The 24,732-nt window shown below is 37.8% G+C and overlaps 1 protein-coding gene across 3 annotated transcripts in view; it reads right to left on the bottom strand.

The window, feature by feature from the left end:
• CUBN (cubilin) overlaps window positions 1-24,732 on the bottom strand; it is a 144,261-nt gene that overhangs the window by 30,498 nt on the left and 89,031 nt on the right. For all 3 annotated transcript variants that reach the window (XM_072925492.1, XM_072925490.1, XM_072925491.1), the window contains exons 39-56: window positions 23,233-23,422; window positions 22,381-22,578; window positions 21,908-22,054; window positions 20,846-21,036; window positions 20,372-20,555; window positions 18,954-19,128; window positions 17,759-17,937; window positions 16,851-17,060; window positions 16,409-16,549; window positions 15,800-15,981; window positions 14,152-14,323; window positions 12,994-13,200; window positions 9,668-9,817; window positions 8,690-8,811; window positions 6,553-6,778; window positions 4,449-4,636; window positions 2,073-2,232; window positions 688-837 (exon numbers count right to left, since the gene is read on the bottom strand). In XM_072925492.1, the coding sequence (XP_072781593.1) occupies window positions 688-837; window positions 2,073-2,232; window positions 4,449-4,636; window positions 6,553-6,778; window positions 8,690-8,811; window positions 9,668-9,817; window positions 12,994-13,200; window positions 14,152-14,323; window positions 15,800-15,981; window positions 16,409-16,549; window positions 16,851-17,060; window positions 17,759-17,937; window positions 18,954-19,128; window positions 20,372-20,555; window positions 20,846-21,036; window positions 21,908-22,054; window positions 22,381-22,578; window positions 23,233-23,422 (3,172 nt within the window). The remainder of the gene's footprint in view (window positions 1-687; window positions 838-2,072; window positions 2,233-4,448; window positions 4,637-6,552; window positions 6,779-8,689; window positions 8,812-9,667; window positions 9,818-12,993; window positions 13,201-14,151; window positions 14,324-15,799; window positions 15,982-16,408; window positions 16,550-16,850; window positions 17,061-17,758; window positions 17,938-18,953; window positions 19,129-20,371; window positions 20,556-20,845; window positions 21,037-21,907; window positions 22,055-22,380; window positions 22,579-23,232; window positions 23,423-24,732) is intronic.

Here is a 24,732-nt window from a genome sequence, read left to right as displayed (position 1 = left end):
CTCAGGCAGTTTGGACATACTGATTTTTCTGTGTTATCATGGTATGTCCACACATAATAATATGATCTTATCAAGGTTGAGAAAGCATTTCCATTCACACCAATGTGATCAGGATACTATACTTGTTACTTCTTGGCTAAATGCTGCCAATTTGATAATCACAAGAGGGACTTCTGTTACTGGTATATACCGGGTAATCACTTTTATGCATTTCCCATTGCTGTAGTCTTTTACCTAATTTCATATTTCTGTGTTCTTACATCCTTGTAAAACATCCTTGTAAAATAAGTACATTTATATCTATTTTATCAGTTAAGAAACAGATGCGCTGAAAATCAAAACAGCTGGCCTAAGATCAAAAATATTTGAAGACTCAATGGCAAACAAACAAACAAACCAACAAAAAGGCAGGAACAAAGACCCAGATTAGCCACAATCACTTTTGTATTCCAAGAAAGTGGTAAGTTCCCAAAATCATTCCTGCAAGATATTCAACAGGTGAAATCTCTCTTAATTCTTCTGGAAGACTTCAGTGACTCAAAACCTAACCCTGAAAACTATAAATGTTCATCTGTAAAAGATTTTCAGAATGGGCCATCAGTGATTTTCAATGATAGAAGACTTGTATGTTTTCAAGTAAGAAATTACACTTCATAATGCATACTGAAATTATGAAGAGCCAATTACCTTCCAAGTCAAAAGTCTCAAATTCTAGGATCACCAGTGACTGTGGTCCCTGATCTATAATATAATTGCAGTTCAGGTTGTTATCATACTGACTAGGGTAGTTTGGAGAAACAATACGACCTTCAGGTCCAGTGAAATTTACTCCGCATCCTGCAAACAAATAAATAAAACACAGTTATAATCCTGGTGATAATACTGTTCTGGGTTTGCAGTAAGAAACCAAATAATGTACACAAGGACCTCATCTCTCCTGGTGAAAAAAACCCAGGGGGAGTATCATATACCATGATGGCAAAAGCAGGTCTTACACAGAGCCAGAGCAGTGTTTTTGGGGAGTGTAGGGCCATCCTGATGTCACACTCCTGTGTAAGATCAGCCCATAGGCCTGCAGTGCCTGACCAGGAGGACACAGCATTGCTGTTCTTGTGGGTGTGCAGCCTGCACATTTTAAAATCCTTTAGTATATACAAATGTGTCTGAATCGGAGCAGGGCGGGTTGCTGGGGCACGGGAGCCTTATTTGAAAATGCCCACATTAGTGTAAGTGGTGCCATTCTTGTTTCATGCCTGACATCCAGGAGAATGTAGTCTGTCATTGGGCCACCTCTGGGTTGTTTTGCTATATGCAGAGGCAGGAAAGGTTTACCACCCACAAGTTTACAGAACAGTTTATTTTCATGGAGCTCCTTTGGATCCTAATGACTTGCATGGCCTTTGTTTCTCTTTTTTAAGACAAAAGCTTAAAAGAATGCAGTGCACAGTGAAATGCTGGTAGATTAGGAACAGGCATATGAAGACTGTGACGTCTCCACTAAGAGATTATTAGATGTTACTGACAATGTTAGTGCAAACATTATAAAAACAAAAGTGGTTTCAATTCAGGATTCTGAATGCTTCAGTGGTGTTTCCCTCAAAGCACTTAGCTTCTTGCTGTTTTCATCTGAATGCCATGAAGGGCAAGTGGTTTCCTTTGGCAGCATCCTACAAAAAACCCAAGCAACCAAGAGCAGCTGAGCAGTACCTTTTCTACTTCTGGTAGGTTTTACCATTACAAAGCACATACCATGGTTAAAGAAATGTCTTTTTAAGAAAATTAAAGCATTAGTTTCCAAGCAGTTTAACAATGAATTTTTAAAATTTAAAGCCTATTCACTCTTTTTAGCACACTGAAAAGGCAAAGGTGGCTGAGAATAACTACAAAATAAGAGCTGCATCTTGGGCAAGTCCAACACTAGAATTCATTGCACTCAGTATGGAAACTCTTTGTTTACATATCTGGGCAGAAACTTCAATGCCTTGTTGGACTGGGGTCTGAATTGCTACACACAGGTCAAACTAATCCCAAATGGACTAATTAAGCAGCCATCTGGCTTTAATATTACTTACTGCTTGTGAAAGATGCGGAGAAACCTGGAGCAGGAGCATCCTGAGACTGAAATACTGTAGTTATCACATTGTTTGGAGCAACAACAGGATCAGGAGCTGAACTTCCACATCCTGTGGCTAACAAAGCTGCTGCTTCTTCTTCGTTATTTCCTCTCCACACCTGGCAAGGGCAGATTGGAAATGGTTTAGTGCTTTCAAAGTCTGAGTAGTTTGTGGGAACCCAACAGGAATTGTATATGCAGTTTTTATTTACATTGACTAAGGGTAGGATTTGGTGAATATAAGAGTTCTAAACTTGAGCTAATTACTACAGTCAGTGGAGACAAAAAGGTTCCTCCAAGGAGTGAGTCGCAGTGAATAACTTAGGTTGCTAAAGACCTCTGAAGGGCATCTAGAGGTCATTTGCTTGAACCCTTGCTGGTAACAGAACAAGCATAGATCAGGTCCAGGGGACAGGAGAAAAACATTTCATTCATATTATTACCTACTTACATTTTATCTCTGCTTACTTAACTCCATACAACCTATGAATATGCATATCTGTGTATACAAGGAATTATGACATGTAATCCTTATGTTATTCTGTAAATAAAAACCAAAGGTGTCATGCTAGGGTAATATATGGGCATCAGATAATACCTAGTATTGATATTAATTTTTTAAAATTTATTTTGCATTCACTTTTTCAATGAAAATAATAAAATCAAGTGAAGACTTACTATAATAACTCTTTCTAATAAAGAAAAAAATGATGACGTTTTAAATTATTACTTCAACTGTACCAATAGCCAATTGAAGCTCAACCAAACCATGCACCCCAAAAACCACATGCAAATTTAAATAGGTATTTAAGTGAAATCCTCTTCAGGTAATTACTTAAATATGTGCTTGAGGCTCACAGTTTAAGTGCTGAATTTCAAGACACGTGTAAAATGAAACATAGGTAAAAATGTTTTATGTTTCTAAGCATTTAAATATTTTCCTGAATCAGGGTATTTATTGACTGGATTTAAAATGTCTGTTTAAATAATGAATTATTTACTCCAATAATAAAATTATTTTGGTTGATGTTTTTGAACAGTTTTTTACTTGAGTTTATACCCAAAAATATAAATTATCTGATTTTTAAAATAATGTGTTTGAAGGAAATTGAATGGAACTAGTACAACCAAATGAAACTCGAATGGGAAGGGTTAGCCAAGGGTTAGTCTGTAAGTGTAAGCATCTGAGTAATCTCATTCATGTGACGAGGTGTTTGAGGCAATGAATGCTCAAAGGATCAATTTATAGTCTATAGCCTGGCCAAGGTTTTGCAAAGTCACTATTGATTTTGGATTACTCTCTTTTGACTGCTCAGTTTGGAATAAATGGAAAAAATGTACATCATTCTACAGCTTTTCAGACACCTTTGTACATTTCAAATTAGACATTCAGAAAAGGAAATGGACATCAAAAATTTCAGATCTTTCTCTATGGAGAAAATCTCCAACTGGCATAGTTTTGATTATGTCATTCAGGGCAGTTTAGGAAATTAAAATTAACACTTTTACTGAGTAGCATTAAGATTTTCATATTAGTGAAATGTATAGTAACATTGTATCTATTAATTGCTGGATCAGGTCATGAAAAGACAAATTTAATCCCTGTGGGGTTTTTCTCACAGCCTTAAAAATGAGTGCAACTGTAAGTTGGTTGGTATAGATCAGATGTACAGCTGCTCAAGCCTTCCTACATGTTGCAAAATTATGTTTGCCCTTTATTTCAAGTGGGCGTTGTATTGCTGTGGAGAAAATGAACAGAAAACCACTGAACATATGCCAAATGCCTGAGAAAAAAATGACAATGAAAAATGCAAGACATACACACTCTATTCTATTGATTTGAAAACAACGGTTCTTGACAATATATGAAAGATCAGATTTCTATTTTTGTTTCTGGAAATTAAAAAAAGAAGTGCAACCTGGACCGTCTAAATACTTATAAAGGAGTTTGGTAGAATTATAGTGTACAATTCACAGGTTTTTTCTTCACTGGAGTAATTGAGAAGAACTTATCTTCAAGTTTTATTTTCTCATTATTTTCTGGTTCTGAAATAATATATGCTTTTTTGATAGTTTTCATTTTTGGGGATGCATGTAGGCTGATGGTTCCACCTCCAGCAGGGAGGTGGAATCTCAAGAACTGATAAAAATTAAAATTTTATACAGGCCAGTTCACAAAGCACACAGAAAATGGACTGTATTACAAGGACTTTAGTTGATATTTCCCAAATTTTGCGCCTTGACAGTCCAAACCATAACAAAAGCAAAACAGGGATCTGAAATCATGAATCTTTAAAGCACTGCTCTGCTGATCTAACCTCAACAATTATTTTACCTTCACATAACTGGTCTGGCAGCTTCTATTGCTATCTGGAATCTGGAAGTTCCTGTGGAAGTTCACCTCCAAGTGTTTGCTTTCATGCGTAATGATGGTCCACGTGCATCTGCTGTTCATGGGAAAGTTTTGAGGCCAATGAGGGGACTTGATTGTACCATTATCTGAGTGAATGATTCCACCACAGCCTGGAAAAAATAGCAACAGATGGGAGAAATGTTTAAATATTTTTAAGTGGTATTGTGTTCGTCTTTGAATGAATGTTTGCTTCAGTGGCTGCAAAAGTGAGAGAGGAAAGCCCTGATACTCACTGAAACTTCATTTAGCCCTCTTGATTTTCTTTCTCCTACCCCTGCAGCAGGGAGTAGTTACATTTTAGAGGTGTCTCTTTGTACTTCACTTTATTTTCTTCATAAGCTCATTCTTGCCACTTCATAGCCTTTTTACAAGGTCGATCTATAAACTCCTGGCAATTTGAAGTGAATATTGCTTTGAAAGAGTGCAGGGGTCAGGAGTACATCTGAGGCTGCAGGCTCCCCACACCCCACAGCATGCACATTGTGACAGAGAGCCATTCAGAAAAGCACTCTAGGAAAAAAAACAGTCTACTGATATATCCTTTCTTCTTCTCACTCTGCAATATGCAAATATTGCAATTCCCCGTGTGAATCTATTCAAGCCACATCCATTTACGCAAGGCAAAATGGTGACTTCCCTGGCCTAGGCAGCCCTGTGGATTCCAGTGGAATTATGGGATGGGCTGAAAAACATGCCTTTAGAAATTGCTAACACATTCATTTATAAAGGAGGATAGCTGGTCATGGCTCTGTGGCAGCTCATGATTTTACACAGAATAAGTTTAGATAATTTGAAACATATTTGCAAATACCATGCCAAGAATAATTTATTAGGGCTATGTGCACAGTACTAGCAACCCCTTATTATTTCAAATACAGTGTAGTATAAAGATGAATAAAGGACAAAACCAAAGTTTTGTAACATCCTAGTTTTCCCCCTTAATTTAAAAAATATATAATAGCTTTAATAGGAAGATGTTATTTTTCCTTCTTTTCTGTTAGAAATGGCAACTGTGTTTAAAAGGATGTGAAGCCAGGTTTTGGTCACACATACAGAATGCAGAACTGGAGATTCTCAGTGATCAAATGAGAAGAAAGCTGAAGAAAGTAAACCAGTCATATATAGAAATGAAAACTTTCACAGAGAATACTGCCTATGCACATGGCACATGTAGGCTAATGTCTATTACACCATTGAAGAGTGGGCTTCATTGCACGTGAAATCTCAGGAAACAGTCTCAAAAACTTGCTAAAATGACAGTGTATATTCATGCAAGCTCAGGCTATTGATATGTTTAAGAAGACACTCCATCAACTAACTGTGTGAATACAGCTACATCATTAGTGGACAGAAAAATGATCAGGATCAGCCAGAATGTTTGCAGCTGGAGGTGACACTATGAAGCATATTCCAGCTCTGTACTGATCTGGCATTTCTGTCAGCTTTAATTTCTACTGTAATTTCTGCCCTGCCACCATCTGCCACATCTATACTTACCTTTAGTCCTTTAATGACTTCCTGAAGTACACTGCACAAATGGTGAGCTACAGAGTGATGATAATTTCAAGAAAAGGAAGATAGCTTTGAGAAATGTATTGTTCAATCCTCTGTGTGTACCACTTTCAGAAGTGTACCAACATCTCCATCACAGTGCAAGAGTTCTAGGCTGTTGTCACATGTGCTCTTTGAGATGTTCTGTCTGCCTCTGTTTTGGAACTCACTTCTTCCTAGTTTTAAGTGTTTAAACCAAATCAAACTGTGGAACAATTGTTATTCATGAAGTGAAATGTCTCATAGTCCTTGGCAACAGATACCACTGCTGGGAGGGTAATGGTGTTGGTATCAATTTACAGCCATAAAGAAACTGCCAGTAGGAGGTTTAAAAAGTACAAAATCAATTCAAATTTGAATTCACTGTGTAAAATCAGAAAGCACTGGATAAATACGTATTTTTTTAGTACTGGCATTTTTCGAGGATCCTGAAGATGATGGCGTGCCTTTCTTTTGTTCTCTAATGCAAACTTACCTAAAGATTCTGCTGTCCATGTTGCATAAAAGCCACCTCCTTGAACAGAGTGATCAGAATTAAAGATGATGACTAGCTTGTTGGAACCAGACCGAATAGTCCCAGGTGAGTTGTTTCCGCAATACGTTCCTATGACAGGAGACCCTGGAGAGCCACCATTCAGGATAGTGACAGAATCCCAATTACAAAGGGAATGATTTTCAATGTGGAAGGCTGTAAAAGTAAGCTGCAACACACAAAGGTGACATTCAGGTGCTAAAACCAGTCACTCTAGGGGAAGGTTTAGAGCAGTTCCAGACAGATCCTATAGCCATCGTGGCACAATGATTTCTGGGTACACTCAGAAATCTGACCCTCACTTCATGATGCTTTCCTGCAAGTATTGATTGGAATCGTGCCACTATAAGTAACAGCAGCTACTTAGCTTGAAGACAGAATTGGAAGAGGAGTTCATATGTTCAAAACTGGCATCATTGTGTCCTAACCATATTTTGAAACTAAGTATGTGCTTCAAAACAGTGCTGAATATGTACAGGTGTTGAACCACATTCCTGCATGCAAAGTTTCTGTTCATGAAATATAACTAGCTCTGCAAGCAGAAAGTCTTGGATTTTTTTTTTTTTTCAAAAGCCTTGGATTTTTTTTCCAAAAGCCTTGGATTTTTTTTTTTTCAAAAGCCTTGGATTTTTTTTTTCTTCCTATTATTTTGAATCAATACACTAACAGTTGCTAAAAATAATGCTTATTTCCACCAAAACAGAAAGAGTTCTGTGACTCGTTCCCATGGGCCTGGATGCATCACATAAACAGACTGGGCTGGACTGGCAGCTCCTGACCATGCCTCCCTTCCACACAGATACCATTTGTCCTTGGAGAGATATGCTTACACCTGGGATTTCTAGTTCAAACATTTAGATTGCTGATCCTGTAGACTCCAGGATTTGTTGATGCTGAAATATTGATGTACACTAGTTACTTCCTGGCCCTGTTTCCAACAGTTTTGGGATTTTTTAAGTAGTTTCAGGAGTAGATCTTTGTAGAAAAGTTTAGCAAACATAAAGGATATTTTCCTGTACCTTTTGTGTGTCTTCACTTCCAAAAAAACCTAAGACAAATTTAGCTGTAATAGTTTAAACCTCGAACTTTTCCAGCAGCTGAAACTGGCAGCTTATACTGGAAAAAATTAGTCTGCCCTCACTGAGCATGCTACTACTCAATCCTTTCAAAACAGAAATCTGCTTCATCTGATTAATATTAGTCCTGCTTTTAGCTAGTCTGTGGATTAAAAAGAAATCTTGAGTTCTTTCAAAATAATCCTGTATTCCCTGAAATAAGTACATAGGCAGTGGTCAGAACATCAAGCAGCAGAAGAATTAGGACTGTGGGTTTGCATTTATAACCTTTGTAATTGTAAGCAAGGAAAACATGATAGGGAAATTAATGAAAGACGTTACATATGAAAATCTGCAATGTGTTCCCACAAAACTGCTTTTCAGATATTTTTCTGACCCAAACCATAAATATCAATTGTATCTGTGCTTGAAATAATCAGTCAATTCAGTGAATTAAGTTTTGTACTGCTTGGGCATAAAGATGCCTAAATTGGTCAGTCAGGAGTTTAACTCATGAAAGTAGCACCTCAGGCAGACTTTCAATACTTATTGGGAAATTGGAGCAACATTTCATTGATGTTATTTGTACCAGAAATTATATTATGTTCCAGACTAACCAGTAAGACACAAAAGTAACTTTCTAGTGGCTTGAAACTTTCCTGCAGAGAAGTAAACTTTCCTGAGCTTTGCTTCAGCCTCATGTTTATTCTCATGATAGTGAGAATATCCATGAACATCTAATAAAATGAATTATTTCAGTTTTGTAAAAATAGCAAGTATTTGTTTAAAGGAGAAGTCAGTGCTATGTTTTGAGGTCAAGTAATACAAGGATCCTTCTGTTTTTCAGAGAGAACAATCTTCAAATAGTTTTGTTGTGTTATCTTCATTCCCTCTTTTAGTTAAAATCAATGGGAAGATACTTAATTATTCCATATTTCTGATTTTCCAAATTGTCTCAAATCTGCTCCTGAAAACTCAGATACCTTCTGACACTGCTGTGCATACAATTGCAACATGTTACTCACAGTGATGGTTTCACCTTCAGGGGCTTCCAACACCCAGGAGCAGTGATTCAGATTGCTGTAGGGCTCAGGGTAGTTAGGACTTGAGATAACTCCCCATTCACCTGACTGTACACCACCACAGGCTGAAGAAAAAAACGTAACATTTCAATGCATTTTCAGAACACAACACTATAATCAAATGAGTGGAAGATCATTCAGCTTGTAATAGTAATAAAATATATTTAAGAAGTACTGATAGTTACTGAGTTAAATATGAACAATTTATCTGGGAAATTCAAAGTTTTAAAATCTTAGTCATTGAATACTGAGTAAAAGGATGCAATGACCTTGAAACTTTGTATTTATTCTAATGCTTAATACAACTCTGCAAAACCTTTGCCAGCTGACACATCTGCCTCTTCCACCTTATTGTCCATTTTTTTATCTCACTCTTAAGCAAACCAGTGACATCCTTGGACCAACACAATGAAATAAAAAAGTTTCTGATGTGTCTAGATAAGCCCCAAGGCTAAATTCAGCTGTGACAGGAAGAGGAGTTGTTCTGGCACATAAATGGCAAAGTGGTGTAATTTGCATTGATACGGCTTCAAGTGGATTTCAAAATGAGTGCAAAGGTTCAAGCAGCAGTATGCATTTCAGCTCTGCTAGCACTCCAGAGACCTATCTGGAGTAAGTCAAACTTGGCTGGTATTACCTGTTACACCCCCATTCCCAAGAACAACCAGCTGCTCTGAGTGTTGCAAAATCTCAAATGTGGTTTGGGGAATGCCAGCCGTGAGGCAGAAAATAAATCCGAGAGTTCGACTGCTAGCACATGCTTGCTTTAGAAGATATAAATAGTGGCTAGCACTGTGTAACTTTTGAGGACCTCTTTGAGAGTTGATCCCATCATGACTATTCTCCATATCACCAAATGACTGGCAACATTCCCCAGAAGTGCCTCAATCAGCCTAGGCAACAGTCTATTGAGCTATTTACCTTCATATGTATAATGGGCCAAGAATCCTTTATCTTCTGTGTTTTCATCACTGACAAATTGTACCCAGACCTGGGGGGCAGCTATAACTAGTGGCACAGATGGTGCAGCCTGACCACAAAGTCTGGCTATTAGCTCTCCATCAGCATCCCCTAAGCAAAGGAAAAAAAAAAAAAAAACCAGCACTTTTTGAGTCCTGAAAGAGCTACAATAACATAAAGGAATAGTACAAACATTCAATTCATTCTGTTTTGACAAGAAAATGGAGAAGAGTACATATCACACTTTATAACTGATTATTATTTATGGATATAAGCAGAGTGTTGCAGTTCATTGTTGGGATCAAAACCTTGGCAACAAGAAAGTTCTCTCCAAAGATATATCAATGATCCTTTTAATACCCTGGGCTCTTTTTCTCCCCTTCCTGCCATCCTGCACACTTTCATATGTCATATCAGACATATCAGACACACAAAACCCTCACTATTCTGCCCCAAAACTACAGACCTGTTGGGGCAGAACAGTGGAAAGAGATGGCCTAAAGGCTGTATCACATGGACACTTATTGAATCTTTGTTTTTGTGACATCCTCATTAAAATCGACAGGGACTTTGAGTTTTCTACTGTATCGGGATGTGCATCATCCATGAACAAACTGTCATCCCTGTATTAATAGTGAGCATCTCTTTCCCAGGGAATTCAACATATTCTCTGTATGGCCAAAAAAAAAAAAAAAAAAAGCCAGCATTTGCTGAAATCCTTGAAGCCTAGAAGGAAAGCATAAAACAGCCTCTGTACTTGAGTGACACTGAATGTTTGCTCAAGCTGATGAGCTCCTAACCATCACATTGCTAAAAGCAGTTTCTGTTTATTACTGATAAATTCTCAGGAGAAAGGAAGCAACCATAATAGTGTTCCTCATGACATCCAGGCAATGCCATTCCTGAGTTCACTTCTCTAATAATAGCAGGTTGCTGGTCTTAAAAGTCTCCATTTAAAAGCAACTCCTAGCTCTGCATGAAGTGGCTGGCCATTCTTGTGAAGAAGGCAGTAGAGCAAGAGGAGGAAACTTTGGGTGCTTTTCAAAGCCTTTTCAGAGTTATTCCAAATCATGGGTTGGTTAACTTCACATTTCCATCATATGCAAGTGACACAGCCACCATTTGAAATGCCTTGAAGCACAAGGAGGAAAATGGATATATAATAAAATTCTATCATGCAAATTACACAGAGAAATGGTAAAAGCTGTCATGATAACATGCACTAAAAATTATATTGAGCTGTAAAAGCGGAAGATATCAATGATAAATTGTGTTCAGGAAAAAGTAGTAATAACTACTTTTAGCATTAGTATGTAAAATACATTTTCATTTTTGCACATGAGGTGATTAACCATGTGATAGATGTCACTCAGGTTACTCAGTCCCTACAGTAGTGAAAAGTGATACCAATCATTGTTTTCATGAATGGCCAGCTAGCCAGAGATCTAGGCTGTTGATAAACAGAAAAAGAGATCAGAAATATTGTGCCGTAACATTTCGTTCAAACTGAAGGTAATGGTCTGAAATACAAAATGAAGAGTCTTCCACAAAAGCCAAGAGTTAGGAGTATACTTCACTGTAGCAGTATGTACAGCTGTATTACCATGTACAACCTACATGCATATGCATGAAAATTTAATAACTTAATACCTTACCTTAAAAATTTTGAAATATTTATTTTATCTATTTAGCTTAAATATTAGTCAGTGAACTACAGTCAAATCTGCTTTTAATTTTTTTTTTTTTAATTTGAGTATCATGAAGTATGTTGTATGGGCATCACAAAAGAATTTTGCACATCTCAGCTCCATTTGGGGTCTCTTGAGTCAGTTAAAGCAGACTTTCCCTAAGTATGCATCTGCTGTGTCAAGAGTCTTAAACAGCACCTGCCTGAGTTTAGTGGTACTCTAAACACTGCATCTCAGTGCTCATTAAATGTTACTTGTCAGCATACACAGGTGAATGAGGGCATTCTGCTTTTGACACCAGGCTAGCTGGGAAATTGGAGTTCCATTAGTAGTGCTGAAATGGATACTGGATTTAGATGACAAAACTCTGTAGAACAAAGTAAGACTACAATTTCTTCCATTTTCTTTGATTGTATTGCCTGGAGGCCTGAAGTTCATGATAAATGAGAGTGGCAGGAATGAAAAACAAAGCAAATACATTTTACTGTTTATTTCTCCGGGTTTTGTTGGGTTTTTTTTGGTTTTTTTTTTTTCTATTATTTCCCAGCTCCAGTGCATACATGGAAGAGAACTGCTAGTCTGCAGAGCTATGCAGGGTCTGGCTCTACACAGGACAAACCAATGCTATACATTATATATAGGTGTGTATATGTATATATATATATATATATATATACACACACACACACGCCTAAATATACATTATATATGTATATATAGGTATATATACATATACCAAAAACTCTTGCTCAAATGAGTCCAAATAAGGATGGGACAGATTCCTGCTCTCAGCCTTTTCACATGTTTGAGAAAGCATTTCCTGGTAAATTAAAACCTGCTGTCTCTGGGACTCACAGGTACAGCCTTTCTATGAAGACAGCTGCAGCTTTTATACTACATTTGGCATTAGCTGAGAGACTTTCATGTGACATTTCCAGTTGCTTGCTCTTGTGGATAAAGATGCTTAAATATGCAGGGATATCACTGGTGCATTAATCCTGTGATTTTTGTTTTTTCATTTAAAATGCTTTAGTCTGTGTTTTGCAATGTATTCTCACTGGAAATAAGGATTTCTTTTTGGAGAGTGATCTTATAGAACACAAATATAGACCTGAAGTGGGTATGCAGTCCAGAGGCTATGAATAATTCAAACATTCTTTACTCCATTCTCCATTCCCGCTGTCCCTGGAGATATTTCAGCACCAGGGAGAGAATGGGAAGTGGACCAAATAAATTATTTTGATGACTGCAAATGCTATCTCTCAAGGCAAATGAAGTGAAATTCATATTGTCACTTGTAAAGAGATAGTCAGGTGAATATTGCAAACAGCAAAACTAGTTATCTCCCCAAGATTTCTTTCCAGTTTTCCATTTTCTCCCCTGAAAGAACACATGACCAAATCCATGCATCCATTTATTTGGTAGTGAAATTCCACTTCTTATCATGGATGTAAAACAGAAGGCAGAATGTGAACACTCTCAAATGTACAGATTCTATAACAGCCACTCCCTGCAAATGTATATGAATGAGATTTGGCATAGAGTTGTACAACCAGAATCTTGATAGGCTTCATCCATTCTCCTGCTGAACATACAAACCTATTCGTAGCTCTAGGTAGTCATACTGGCAGCTCTGGTGATGTTCCAAGTGGAAATCCTCAAAAGATATATACATGGATGAATTATAGTGAGAGGGATTTTCAATGGTCCATTCACAGTTCAGGTTACTTGTGTAATTTCTGATGCCGTCATAACCAGGAGAAGAGAAATTCCCACCTGCATGTGCCATCAGGATTCCACCACAAACTGCAGAAACAAAATATGGTTTATTTGAAAGTAGTAATAATTCTTGTATAAGGAGAAATCTTGCTTCTCTTCATTCAGATATGCTCACATCAGAAAGCATGTGCTGATTAGACCAAAACCTTTTCCATCTTCTAATTTTTTTATAATTTACTGCACTGTACAAGAGAATTCTTCCCCGTTTCCCTAGAATTTATTAGCAAGTCTTTAAAAACACACATGTAAAGCAAAAAATTATTTACAGGATCAAAAAAATAAAATTCATCAGCACTGTATAAAATATTTCAGCATCAATACAACAAGCATTATTTAATATTTTGATAAACTCTCACTACAGCTTCAGTCCAGTATTGCTCAGCCCTACTCATTACCTAATTCTCGGCTCAAGAGAAAAATTTTCATGGAAGATACCCTCACGCCATAGTAGGATGCTAGGGGTGGGAGTTGGAAAATAAGTTCAAAAGACTCAAGGCTGTAGTAGTAAGGCTCTGCTAGGTGCCTCTTCTCTGGAGACTCAGCTTGCAAAAGTAGGTTTGCTGCACTCTTTCACAAGCTAGAATAAATAATTATCCTCCTGAGTAATAAGGGAGGACTTGAATTATTCAATTTGTCTATGGCACTATGCTTTTTGAAACTTTTCATGGAATAAGGCCATTTCAGACCACCTCTTACTGAAGACTGTAAAAAAAAATAAATCAGTAGGGACAGCAGGGCCTGTGATCCATACAGAGGCACGTGAAGTCCATTGCTCACAGAGATTCTCCATTTTTTTCAAGTTCTTTCAGCTAATTAAAGATAAATATCTATTCCCATCCAGAGATGAAAGAAAAAAAGGTATCAGAGATTTGTTATCTGTTTAGGTTTTTTTTTTTTATATGTGCCAGTACTCTAGATATGAAATGATTCGAAATGACTCAGCAGAGATCAATCACTTTAATCAAAAACATACACTACCTGCATCTTCACTAGAAGTATATGAGACACTGAAGCCTCTGGCTGCACGGGACATATCTGTCACCAAAATTACTTTCATTGTGTTTCCAGTGGATTTCACCTCAGTGCCTGGATTTACCTCCCCACACAGCTTGGCCAGCTGGGGAGAGTTTTGCTCAAGGCCATTGTAAACCTGTGGAAACAAAACAAACTCTTATGACATCAATATACAGTCTTATGAGCATCTCCTATATCATTTAAAAGTGTTTACAATCTTTAATACAAATTTCACTGATGTCCCTCACAAGAGGTTAGTTCTCAAATCTAACCAAACCTTGGAAGAAACTTTCATTACCTTGAATGGATGAGGCTCTGAAGTAAACATCAAAAATAACTTGTTTATTTTGGTGAAATACAAACATATTCTCTCCCTCTCTCTCTCCTTTTTCAAACAGAAATTGCATTTTTTTTAATTGAGAAGAATACTGTGGTTTAGCTCTGTATTTATATGTTCAATCACTTAATAATGCCAGCTAGTGATTGCATTAATTTCATTTCAAATCATTATATTTTAAAGCCAACTTGAGCTTTATCAAAATCTTCTCCAATATACAGAGTGCTGGTAGGCATTTCTGATTATTTAAAACATTTCACTTTTTGATGATCCAGGGATATTTTGCTCTGTTTCCTTTATACGCCCTTTAGCCTAGGAATTAATTTCCTTCTTTCTACTCTGCAGTGCAAGCAAGGCAGAAATGATGTTTCCCACCGAGACTTGGAATATATTGAAGGCATAAGAGCCAGCAGGAAAAATTTTCCTTTAACAGATCATTATCTGATAAAAAGCCAGTTCCCAAAGCATGTCTAAAGCATCTGTGAAGAAAAAGAAGGGAAACATCATCTACAAACCTCAAGGGATGAATAACTATTTCAGCCCCCATGCTTGTGCATGGATTGGCTTCTGATCGTCCTACAGTTAATTCCTGTGTTTGCACTGCTTATCTGAGGAAGTGGGAAGCTAAACTCTACCTCACATTCCTGCAATTTCATAGAGGAATCATATTTTTGAGGCATTTGTACACCTGACCGTGTCCAGGTATCAGAAATCAAAAATAAACACAATAAAATAACAATATCTACCTGTTTTCCCAAGATGGAGAGTGATATACAAGTAAAGTTTCCTGGGGTTTCTCTGTCTTTAGTTCAGAGTAGCCATTTGCTGCAATCTCTGCCTTTTTCTATTTTTTCTTCTTTTTTTAATGGACAGCAAAAAGTAACAATGGCAGCAGATACTTCCTCAGTCCATAAAAACTGGAACTGACTTATGGATTTTGTTTGCACAGAAAAGAGACATTGAAAGCTTTCAAAAATTAATGAATTTTTTTTTCCAGAGATTGATAATTGGTAAAAAGACAACTTCAGCGATTCCTTTAAGCCTTCTACTCTGCCTGGGCCAATTTCAAAATTTCCATACTCCAAAACAAGGAGATGAGTTTAGATACTCTACAGAGAGAAATATCTCTCATTTATCTGCTTTACCCAGATTAAATTACGATTTGTCTAAAAATCATATATAGACCTATAAGTGACTTTTCAGCTTTATTACATCCATTAATTGTCCATAAAGGTATTAGAAAGAGCAATTTCTGACTCTAAACACAATACTCACAGCCACATAATCTGATGAACAGCTCCAGTGCTCTTCAGTTTTCATGTCATTAAAGGTTAGGGTCACACGTCGGCCCTCTCCCACTGTGATCCTCCATTCACAGACTCGGTTATGTGGGTATAGGTTGGGATAGTTGGGTGAAGTAAATGTCCCAACAGGTGCAGTAAGATCCCCACCACATTCTGAAACATCCAAATATTGGTACACATCTCAGAGTAAAGGATTGCTTATAGAATTGTAGCAAAAAAAAAAAAAAAAAAAAATTGGGAAAAAAAGAGATCCTGAGAGGTTGATTTGATCCCCCTACCATGTTTGTCTCAACAGCTGTGGGAATCTAGGGCAAGATTCCGACAAACAGCCAAGTTCCTGCCAGTCTTTATCACTCAGTCATAAAAGCAGCTGAGTAGTAACTGACCATAGTAACTCCTTTTATCCTAATTGTTAGTATTTCCTTCTCTGAAGACCTCATCCCTTCAGAAGCCTGGGTGACCCACAGGCTTTGATGCCATATGATACAAGCCTCTCATTGTGGCAAAACTGAGACATTCTGACTATGGTTTGTGGTGTAAGTTGCTTCGCAAGAGTATATTTCAACCTTACAAATCCAACCTTCAGTACTGGAATCAAAGCGCAGTCTGAATCCCCGGGCATTAACTGATCCATCAGTGACAAACTTGACATAAGCAAAACTGTCAGAGGTGTCCACAGCATCAGGGAGAGTATTACCACAATATCTGCCCAATAAATTTCCTGCAAAAATCACAAAGAGAAAGATAAGTTTATATCAATATATTATTTATATTTATATTGAAGGGTCGCTTTTTAATTTAACTGGACAGGCTGGAGTAAACTAGTGGAATTGAGTTATTGCTGGCAAATAGAAGGGGTTTTTTTGCCTTACTTTGCATCAGCAAGAAAGACAGACACAAGCAAATACTGCACATTGAGAAACCTCACTTTATACCCAAAGGGAAATGCTTTCAGAATCCTCTAGTAATGTTTCTTAGCAGTACTAGGGAGGGAAAGAGAAACACTGAAATAATTCTCAGACCAGAAGCGTTGTATTCTCGGATCTCCACGAAGTCGTTTGTGCACCCATAAGAGTTTTGAATATCTAGGCCTTCTAGTCTGATGGTAAGATAGTGGCCCCTGGGACCCTGCAGAAACCATTCACACAGCAGGTTGTCTTGATAATGAAGGTCAGGATACCCCGTGCTTTCGATGATACCAGTTTGTCCTGTCACTGTCCCACCACAGGGAGCTGCAAAAGGAAATATATTATTTGGTTGACAAAAGAACCTCAGACAGATGATCTTTCCCCTAAACAAGACTTGGTACAATTGACTCGTTCTTTAGCTGTGGTAATAAGACAGGAGTTGCCTTCCAATTAAAAATCTTCCATGATCTCAATCTAATTCAATCAGTCCTGGTTGCTGATTTATTTTTTTCACCCCCACACCCACACACACCCTGCCGTTGCAAACATCCCTTCCTCTCTTTCATATCTCGTAATTTGAATAAACTCACAGTTTTCAATCTAATCTCTATCTATGTTCTTCTACTGCCAATTCAGCTGATCTTCACATTTCCCTTCAGAACCCTGCTCATGAAAGTGACACTAAGTTTGCAGGCTGAAAATCAACCATGTTACATGATTTTATCCACAATGACCTTTTTTCTACTGCTCCTTTGACAACTGGCTTTGACAAGAGGCTTCCAGTAGCTGTTTCTGCTACTGCTGGTCTATGAGCTCGTTCCTGTTAATATTTCCCTCATTTTCAGCTCTTGCTATGTGCAGAACATGTTGATATTCTGATGCCTTAGCTCTAACAGCAACTGAAAGAGGTATGCTCCTGTCAGCCCATCCCACAGGTCTGATTTAAGCCGTATTTAAAAAGTTTAACACTTGAATCCAAAATCTTCTTTAAAAAAGTAGAAAATGATAAATGCAAACATTACCAATGGAGTATTTAGCATTGAATCCCACGTGTGTGGCACTGTTGTCAGACCTGAACCTCAGGTACATGACAGCTCCTGAGGATCTCTGTGAGCCTGGCATCAAACCTCCACAGAGCTTGGCGATGAGGGGGGCACTGGAGTCAGCACCGCTGCGCAGCTCTAGGTAACTGGAAGTGCAGCTGGAAAAGGAGACAATTTTCATTTCAGTGTATGGCAGCAGTGGTTCAAAACCATTCCAGTATGTGCACAAAGCCATGAAGCTGTAGTGAATTAGATTGGTTTCCATGCAGTGTGACCAGGACAGAATCAACAAGATCATAATCCATTGCAGTTATGTAATAATTGAATCAAAAGAAGTGCTAGAAAAATTGAGAAAGGTTCATCTAAAACTCAGTCTATGATCAGATCAGATCTGACAGGAGCAAATTCTGGGCAGGGATATGAACAGCACTGGCGAAGTAGTTCTGACCATCCTAAGTGCATTTCTTTGGCAGGATTCAGATTCACTGAGAGGTGTTGAATTAAGGGACAACAAGAAGAGAGATTAAGGGAATAAAAATTCAATTCTGGAGTCTAATTTGGTGGGCATACAACAATCCAAAATATCTCAACTATAAGCTTTGCCTTCAGAATTGTGCAGTGTCCTGGAAGCCAGAAAGGACCTATTTGGGATTCTCCGTCCTTCACTATTTTTCCTGGACATGGTTTCACAGGCTCACCTTTGCCTTACAGCCCCTATCAATGAAGCTACATCAGGTGGAAAGTAACCTTGTTTTGTGGTTCAGGCAGGGAGTGCAAAATGTGTAGACCCATTGGAAGCCAGCTGCGAGGCAATGGAGGAGGGAGGCAAAGTGTCATGGTGGCAATCCATTGGCTTTAAAAGCACTTGAGAGTCCAAATTACTGACAAGCTGAATATGAAAGGAGTATGGGGCACAAATTTTACAGGAAGCGCCTTTATATCATGGATGTTTCCACTTTATCTGTCATACTAATTTCTGTTATGCATTGCAACATCCTAGGAATGTAAACTAGTGACCTGACAGCTTCAGTGATCTCTCAAAAATTTCTTTACCCCACTTGATTTTAAATATGGAAGTGTTTGTTCTCTGAGAGGAATTAGAGAAAGTGTGAGAGAAAGAAAATTCAGAATGGAGTCTCTGAAGAAAAATAGGCAAAACAATGTGGATGTATACTTTGGTGAAGGTTCAATGTAAAACTGATCTTCAAATTGCAGCTCTACTGCATGTCCATTGGGAGCAGATATGGTCCAGACACAGTCAGCATGCGGAGGGTAATTGCTTGGGTAGTTGGGGGAAGATGTATATCCACTGGGGTTGAAATCACTGATATAAATGTTCCCTCCACAGGCTGGGAAAGAAAAGATCACCAATAAAAACAACATGAAAAGGAAATGGGTGAGGCATCAAAAATATGACTTATCACTATATTCCAACACAGTTGCCTTTTGATGCCATATAATCACATCAAAAAACAAATGCATTTTATTGCTTGCTGGGGGAAAGCATTTTAGTGCAGTATAATCCTATACTCTTTTGCTCCTGCTTACCTAGTCATCCTCATTTCCAAATGTTCAGGGTCCTGAATTGAATTGCTACTACTTCTTCCTTGGATTGCTTATAAAACAAGCAAAAAACATATTTCCTGCCTTGTCCCTATGCCAATTTCCAAGAGCTAGGAAGTCCACAAATCAGACCCATCAATATTTCTGAGAATAATTCCCAACTTCTACTTTTCAAGAACTGAAATATCTGAGATAATAATGAATGTGTGAGGAATGCCAGTCAGAGCAAACATGAAGATTTTTTTCAGTTCCTTTACCTGACAAAAATATCTTTATTTTGACCAGAACCTTTCTGTCCCAAACCCCTGTTATATTCTAGCAATACTGGTTTAACCCAGGGCTTTACTCAAGTTCCCTGAATTGACGTGGTAGAAATGCTATTGTACAGCTTCACCTATTCCCCTCATGAATTCTCTGAAGTAATGCTAATTCTTTGGGGCAGCAGGGAAAATAGGCAGAAATCAAGCACTTAAAGATTTGAGCTGATTGGCAGGTTGCCTTAGCTGTTTAGATATTCCGTCTAACAGGTCTCCAGGAGTGCCAAGTGGTGTCTGTTATGAACACAGCGGGATTACTGCAAATGCCAAGTTTGTGATTTCCTCCTGGGACCTGGGTCTCTATTTTGTTCATTCTTTCAAATATGTTAGCTTTGGCAATTAATGTTATTTTCTCAGTTGGGAGTAAAACTTGTGAGAAATGTTGCCACCTTTCTAGACACACTACCCGGAAAGGTTCCTAACTTCATTTAGTGCTTGCACTGGGTACTAAATGTTGAAAATAAAGTTCATGTTTCTAGGAGTTTTTTCTTTTCCTGTATGAATTTTAAACATCTCTTCCTAACTGTAGATCTTACTTTTTATAAAGGAGAAATCTGAGTGCCAGATCAGAAGTCACTCAGTACGGGACATTTTTGCAGACATCTAATTTTACCAGGATTGGGACTTTGAACAAAAATATCCTTTAAGAGAACAAACTCTAAGTTATACATATGTATAAGTTGCAGAATTTAAGTTTGTTACCTAGACTTACCTAGATTCTTAGCCTCATATTTCAGTTTGAATCCTTGACCCTCATTCCTACTGTCAGAAGTGAAGTGGACAAACAGCTGATTGTCTGTGGTGTACATGGTAGAGATGGGACTGCTCCCACAAAAACGTCCATTCCCTCTTGCAGACACCAAAGGTGGGGCAGCATCATCTAACCCATTCTTCAGCTAAAACAGAAATTGCTAATGTTACTTAAGTGAAGAGCCTTGCAATGCAAACTTTGTGCACACGACATCTTAATACTTACAGCCACAGGGGAAATTAATAAACTAGTGATTAATTAATGCATATTAATAAAAAAGAGAGAGGGTGAGATAGAGAGAAATATAATCTTTGGTATTTCTCTTTTGGTGGTTGCACCCTGTGACATTTTGAGTTGCTCTACTGACACTGAAATCTGTAAGATTCAGTAGCGTTAATAGCTTTGAGGATTTGGTGACCCAGCCAATAACCTCACCTCTACGTAATCTCCAAGGATGCAGGAAGTATCCTCGCTCTTAATCTGGAAAGGCTGTTCAAAATGAACAGCAATGATAAATCCAGTGGCTACCACTACATGCCAGGAACAATTTAGATTAGGAGAATAGTTTTGAGGGTAGTTGGGGGATGTTATCACACCCCTGCTTGTGTGCAAATAGCCTCCACAACCTGAAAAAAAAAACCAAAACAAAATGATATAAGTCGAAGCAAAGAAAAAAAACCCCAAAAGTGTCAAATATTCAACTATTCATTTTGAGAAAAACCCTGTCTCCTAAAAGATATGATGAGTTAAAATAAATTTTGGAATGAATGTATGAAGAGCTGAGGGGTATATAGCAATGCACATGATGAATGATCTCCCAAATCGCAAGCTTAGAGATTTCAAGATGATACACTAAAATTCCTGTGAGACTGCCCTCAGACTTAGCAACTGAATAAGCAGGCAGAAATGTCAAGGACCTCTCAAAGCATGAGTTTATCATTACCCTGTCTGAAGACATTGCTTCTAGTCATGGACCAAAACACTGCCATCTACTCCAGCTGCCAGTCAGAAAAATATCCCCAGTTGTCACTGATGCCCTAACACTTTCTTGGTGCCTCAGCCCATTCAGGAATCTGTCATCATTCCTGAGTTCATGTGGGAGGACTGTTGCTGGAAATTGCTGACACTCCTGCTAGAATTTATACAGATTCCTGCATTTGTCTCTTTCTGCTTTGAGTCATTTATTTCTTTCTCTTAGTTGAGCATTCTTTCACCCTTCAGCTGAGCTGTTATAAACTTAGGCATATGCTTTTCTTCCTTCTGGGAAGTGACTGGTCGGGTTGAATCATGCTTTGTTGCATTATATTGCTGGGAAAATAGCAAATTTTACCCTTGTAGAGTCAGAAATTTATTAACACATATCCATGAGAGGTGAATAATTAGATGTGTTTATAATTAATTCAGTTGTAGGCAGCTCTTAACAATGCCAGAGTCTCTTACGCCATTGCTAGCAGCAAGGCAGACATTTATCTGTGAGAGAAGAGAAACGAGTCTTACTTTTGTGATAAGAGGCATTAAACCCAGCTCCAGTGACACTTGCATCCGACATGAAGTGGATCAACATTGCATCTCCAGTTGATCTTATTGGTCCAGGAGGTTCTCGTCCACACAGAGTAGCCAGTACTGGGGAAAGAATGTTGTCTCCTGGGATGAAAAGAACACATTAGTGTTTAAACTGAATCAGTCCACATCTGCCTGCCTGTCAATGTGGCTCAGGAATCTTCTTTTCAATACCTTTAACCCCTTACAAATTTAGAAATATTTTTATAGATCACCAAATATTTTGCTAGACTTTGCTAATTTTTTTTTTTAACTAGCAGCATGTCTCAGAATAGAGGAAGAGTACTGTTTTAGGGCATGTTCTCATTGCTGTCTAGATTGCTTAAGCACAGTGGAGATGAGAATTTGAGGTATTTGGACCTTGGGTCTCTACTGCACCCTGTCAGGGTAGGGCAAGATTGGCTTCTCACCATCTCTGATAATAAGTTTGTCGTAGTTGCATGAGCTGTGAGATTCTATGTCTAGTGCCAGGATATTGAATTCCACAGTGGATCCAGGAGCTCTGATAAGCCACATACAGTCCTCAAGATTTCTGTAATTCATTGGCCAGCTTGGGGAGAAGAGGAATGAAGGTGTTTCTTCAGTTGTTACAGACCCTCCACATGCGCCTGTCATGGACAAGATGACAAAAAAAAGAAAGCATCCTCTTTTTAAACTGAATACACCCCTCATGTAATATAAGATGACACTCCTATAACAAACCACAATGAGGGCACAGTGATGATATATGTAGTCACAGTAATGCACAAATTCTTCAACTTCAGTTTGGATTGAAAGTATAAAACTTGAAAATTCTCATCCGTAAGCATGTTCCTGTGCCAACTGCTGCAACAATGTTGTGACCTATTTTATCTTGAGGCATAGCTAACAAAATACCTAAGAGCATCTAGCACAGTTTAACATAAGCTATTGTGCTTGTTTCATATCACAATGGCCAATGATTTAGAAGGGTTTTTCAAGAGGTATAATTTTCCATGAAAGCCTAACAAATGTTTAGATTTAATTAAATACCTGTGTAAAGAAAAAATTATCCTCTAGCAACATGCTTATTTTTAGAACACTGTAAATTAGTATATCTAAGAGACTATATAAATTGTTTTTAAAAGATAGTAAAATGCTTAATTAAAATAATCACTGAAATCTTTCCCTCATTAATAACTTGGGCTTTCTCTAGTGGGGAAGTTTGTTTGGAATTCTTTAAGTAAAGCTGAGTGTATCACTGGCTGTATCACTTGTACCTGTGGAACTCACTGAAAACCCACCTCTAGCAATGGTATGTGTAACAGCAGAAGCGTCCACTGCATACCACTCCAAAAGAAAGCCTTTTCCAGTCACAGATGAATCTGACTGGAACTGGATTGTCATTGAACTGCCAGAGGATGCAAAAGAAGCAAGGTCTGCACCACAGTACGTTGCAACAAGACGAGAATGAACTGTGGGCCCATCATACACCTGCAGAGAGAAGAACAGTGCTGTTCCTCACAGACCCAGATTTTCATCTGCCCCATACTCAGCAAATTACCAAGGAGAAAATTACTCTCTTTAAATGAGTGAGAGATCTCTCAACAAATCCAAGTTAGATAGAAAACCTCTCTTATAAAAAGGGAACAAACTTTCCCTTTTAATTATATGCAGTTAAAAGTGAAATTTTTACAGAAGAAGGATCGGAATGGAAGTCATCAAATTCACCTCATTCCCTATCACAGGGCTGCTCTTTAGGAGCGTACAATATCCCTCTTTAAAAAAAGTCCAAAGGTACAATTTTTATCCTTGATGGGGAAAAATAACATTATATGCAGGGGAAAGAAACAGAGATACTTTTCTTTTTTTCCTTTATCTCTTTTCCACCCACTGAGGAACATATGTATTTTGAGCTCTATCAGATAAATAAGCAGATTTTTTTTTTTTTGGTATGTATTTGTAACCCAAAATTTTGGCTGGTTACAAGATGCTTCTCCTTTGCCACCTTTCAAGCTTACTTTTTTCTTCTCATCTACCACCCAGTAAAAATGTCCAGTGGAGAAAGCTAGAAATTATTAAATAAACATTAATATTACATTAATGATCTGATCCTTGAGTCAAGTTAAAGGTCAAGCTGATTTACACTCACTAAATGTCTAGCTGGTATAAGAAACTTATTTTGCTTTCAGAGGGACAAAGAAAGGCAGGCTGAGTTAGGAGAAAAAATGTTGTTAATATATGATATGAGATGAAAGAAAAAGATTTATTTCCTTTTTGAACTAATATTACATTTGAATATCAGTATAAGAATGAACCAAAAATATCAAACTTGTATTAACTTTGTAATATATAAAAAAAACGGATAATTGATGAATTAACTGCTTAAAAAAAAAAAAGAAAGCAAGAAGAGATTTACCTTATTTAAGTGGTTATGTTAGCTGAGTTCAGAATGAAGTTGTATTCTCTGTTGTTAATTTTGCTTAGCACCATGAGTGGTGTATTGAAGAAGCCCCTGCTTATTGCTGGGGGGTTGGACTAGATAACCTGTAAAAGACCCCTTCCAACTCTAAACTATTCCACTATTCTATTTTTTAACCTAGCTAGACTGTATTACAGGGGGGTACAGAGAAGCAATCTAACTGCAAGAAAGAGGCACCTTTCTACTGCCAGCAGCCAAATTCCGATGCAAAGAGTAAAGAAGGTGCAAGTAAAGAATTGCTGCTTGTAGGATTTTAAAATAACTTTATTTTTAGAAGCCTTGAGATGTTACTGTCCCTGCTGTCCTTAACTGAACCAGCATG

The sequence above is a fragment of the Taeniopygia guttata genome, chromosome 2 (assembly GCF_048771995.1).
Source record: "Taeniopygia guttata chromosome 2, bTaeGut7.mat, whole genome shotgun sequence".
In the NCBI taxonomy this organism is placed as follows: domain Eukaryota; kingdom Metazoa; phylum Chordata; class Aves; order Passeriformes; family Estrildidae; genus Taeniopygia; species Taeniopygia guttata.
Note: the sequence above shows the minus strand (reverse complement) of the source record. Positions and strands in the feature narration are given on the sequence as shown.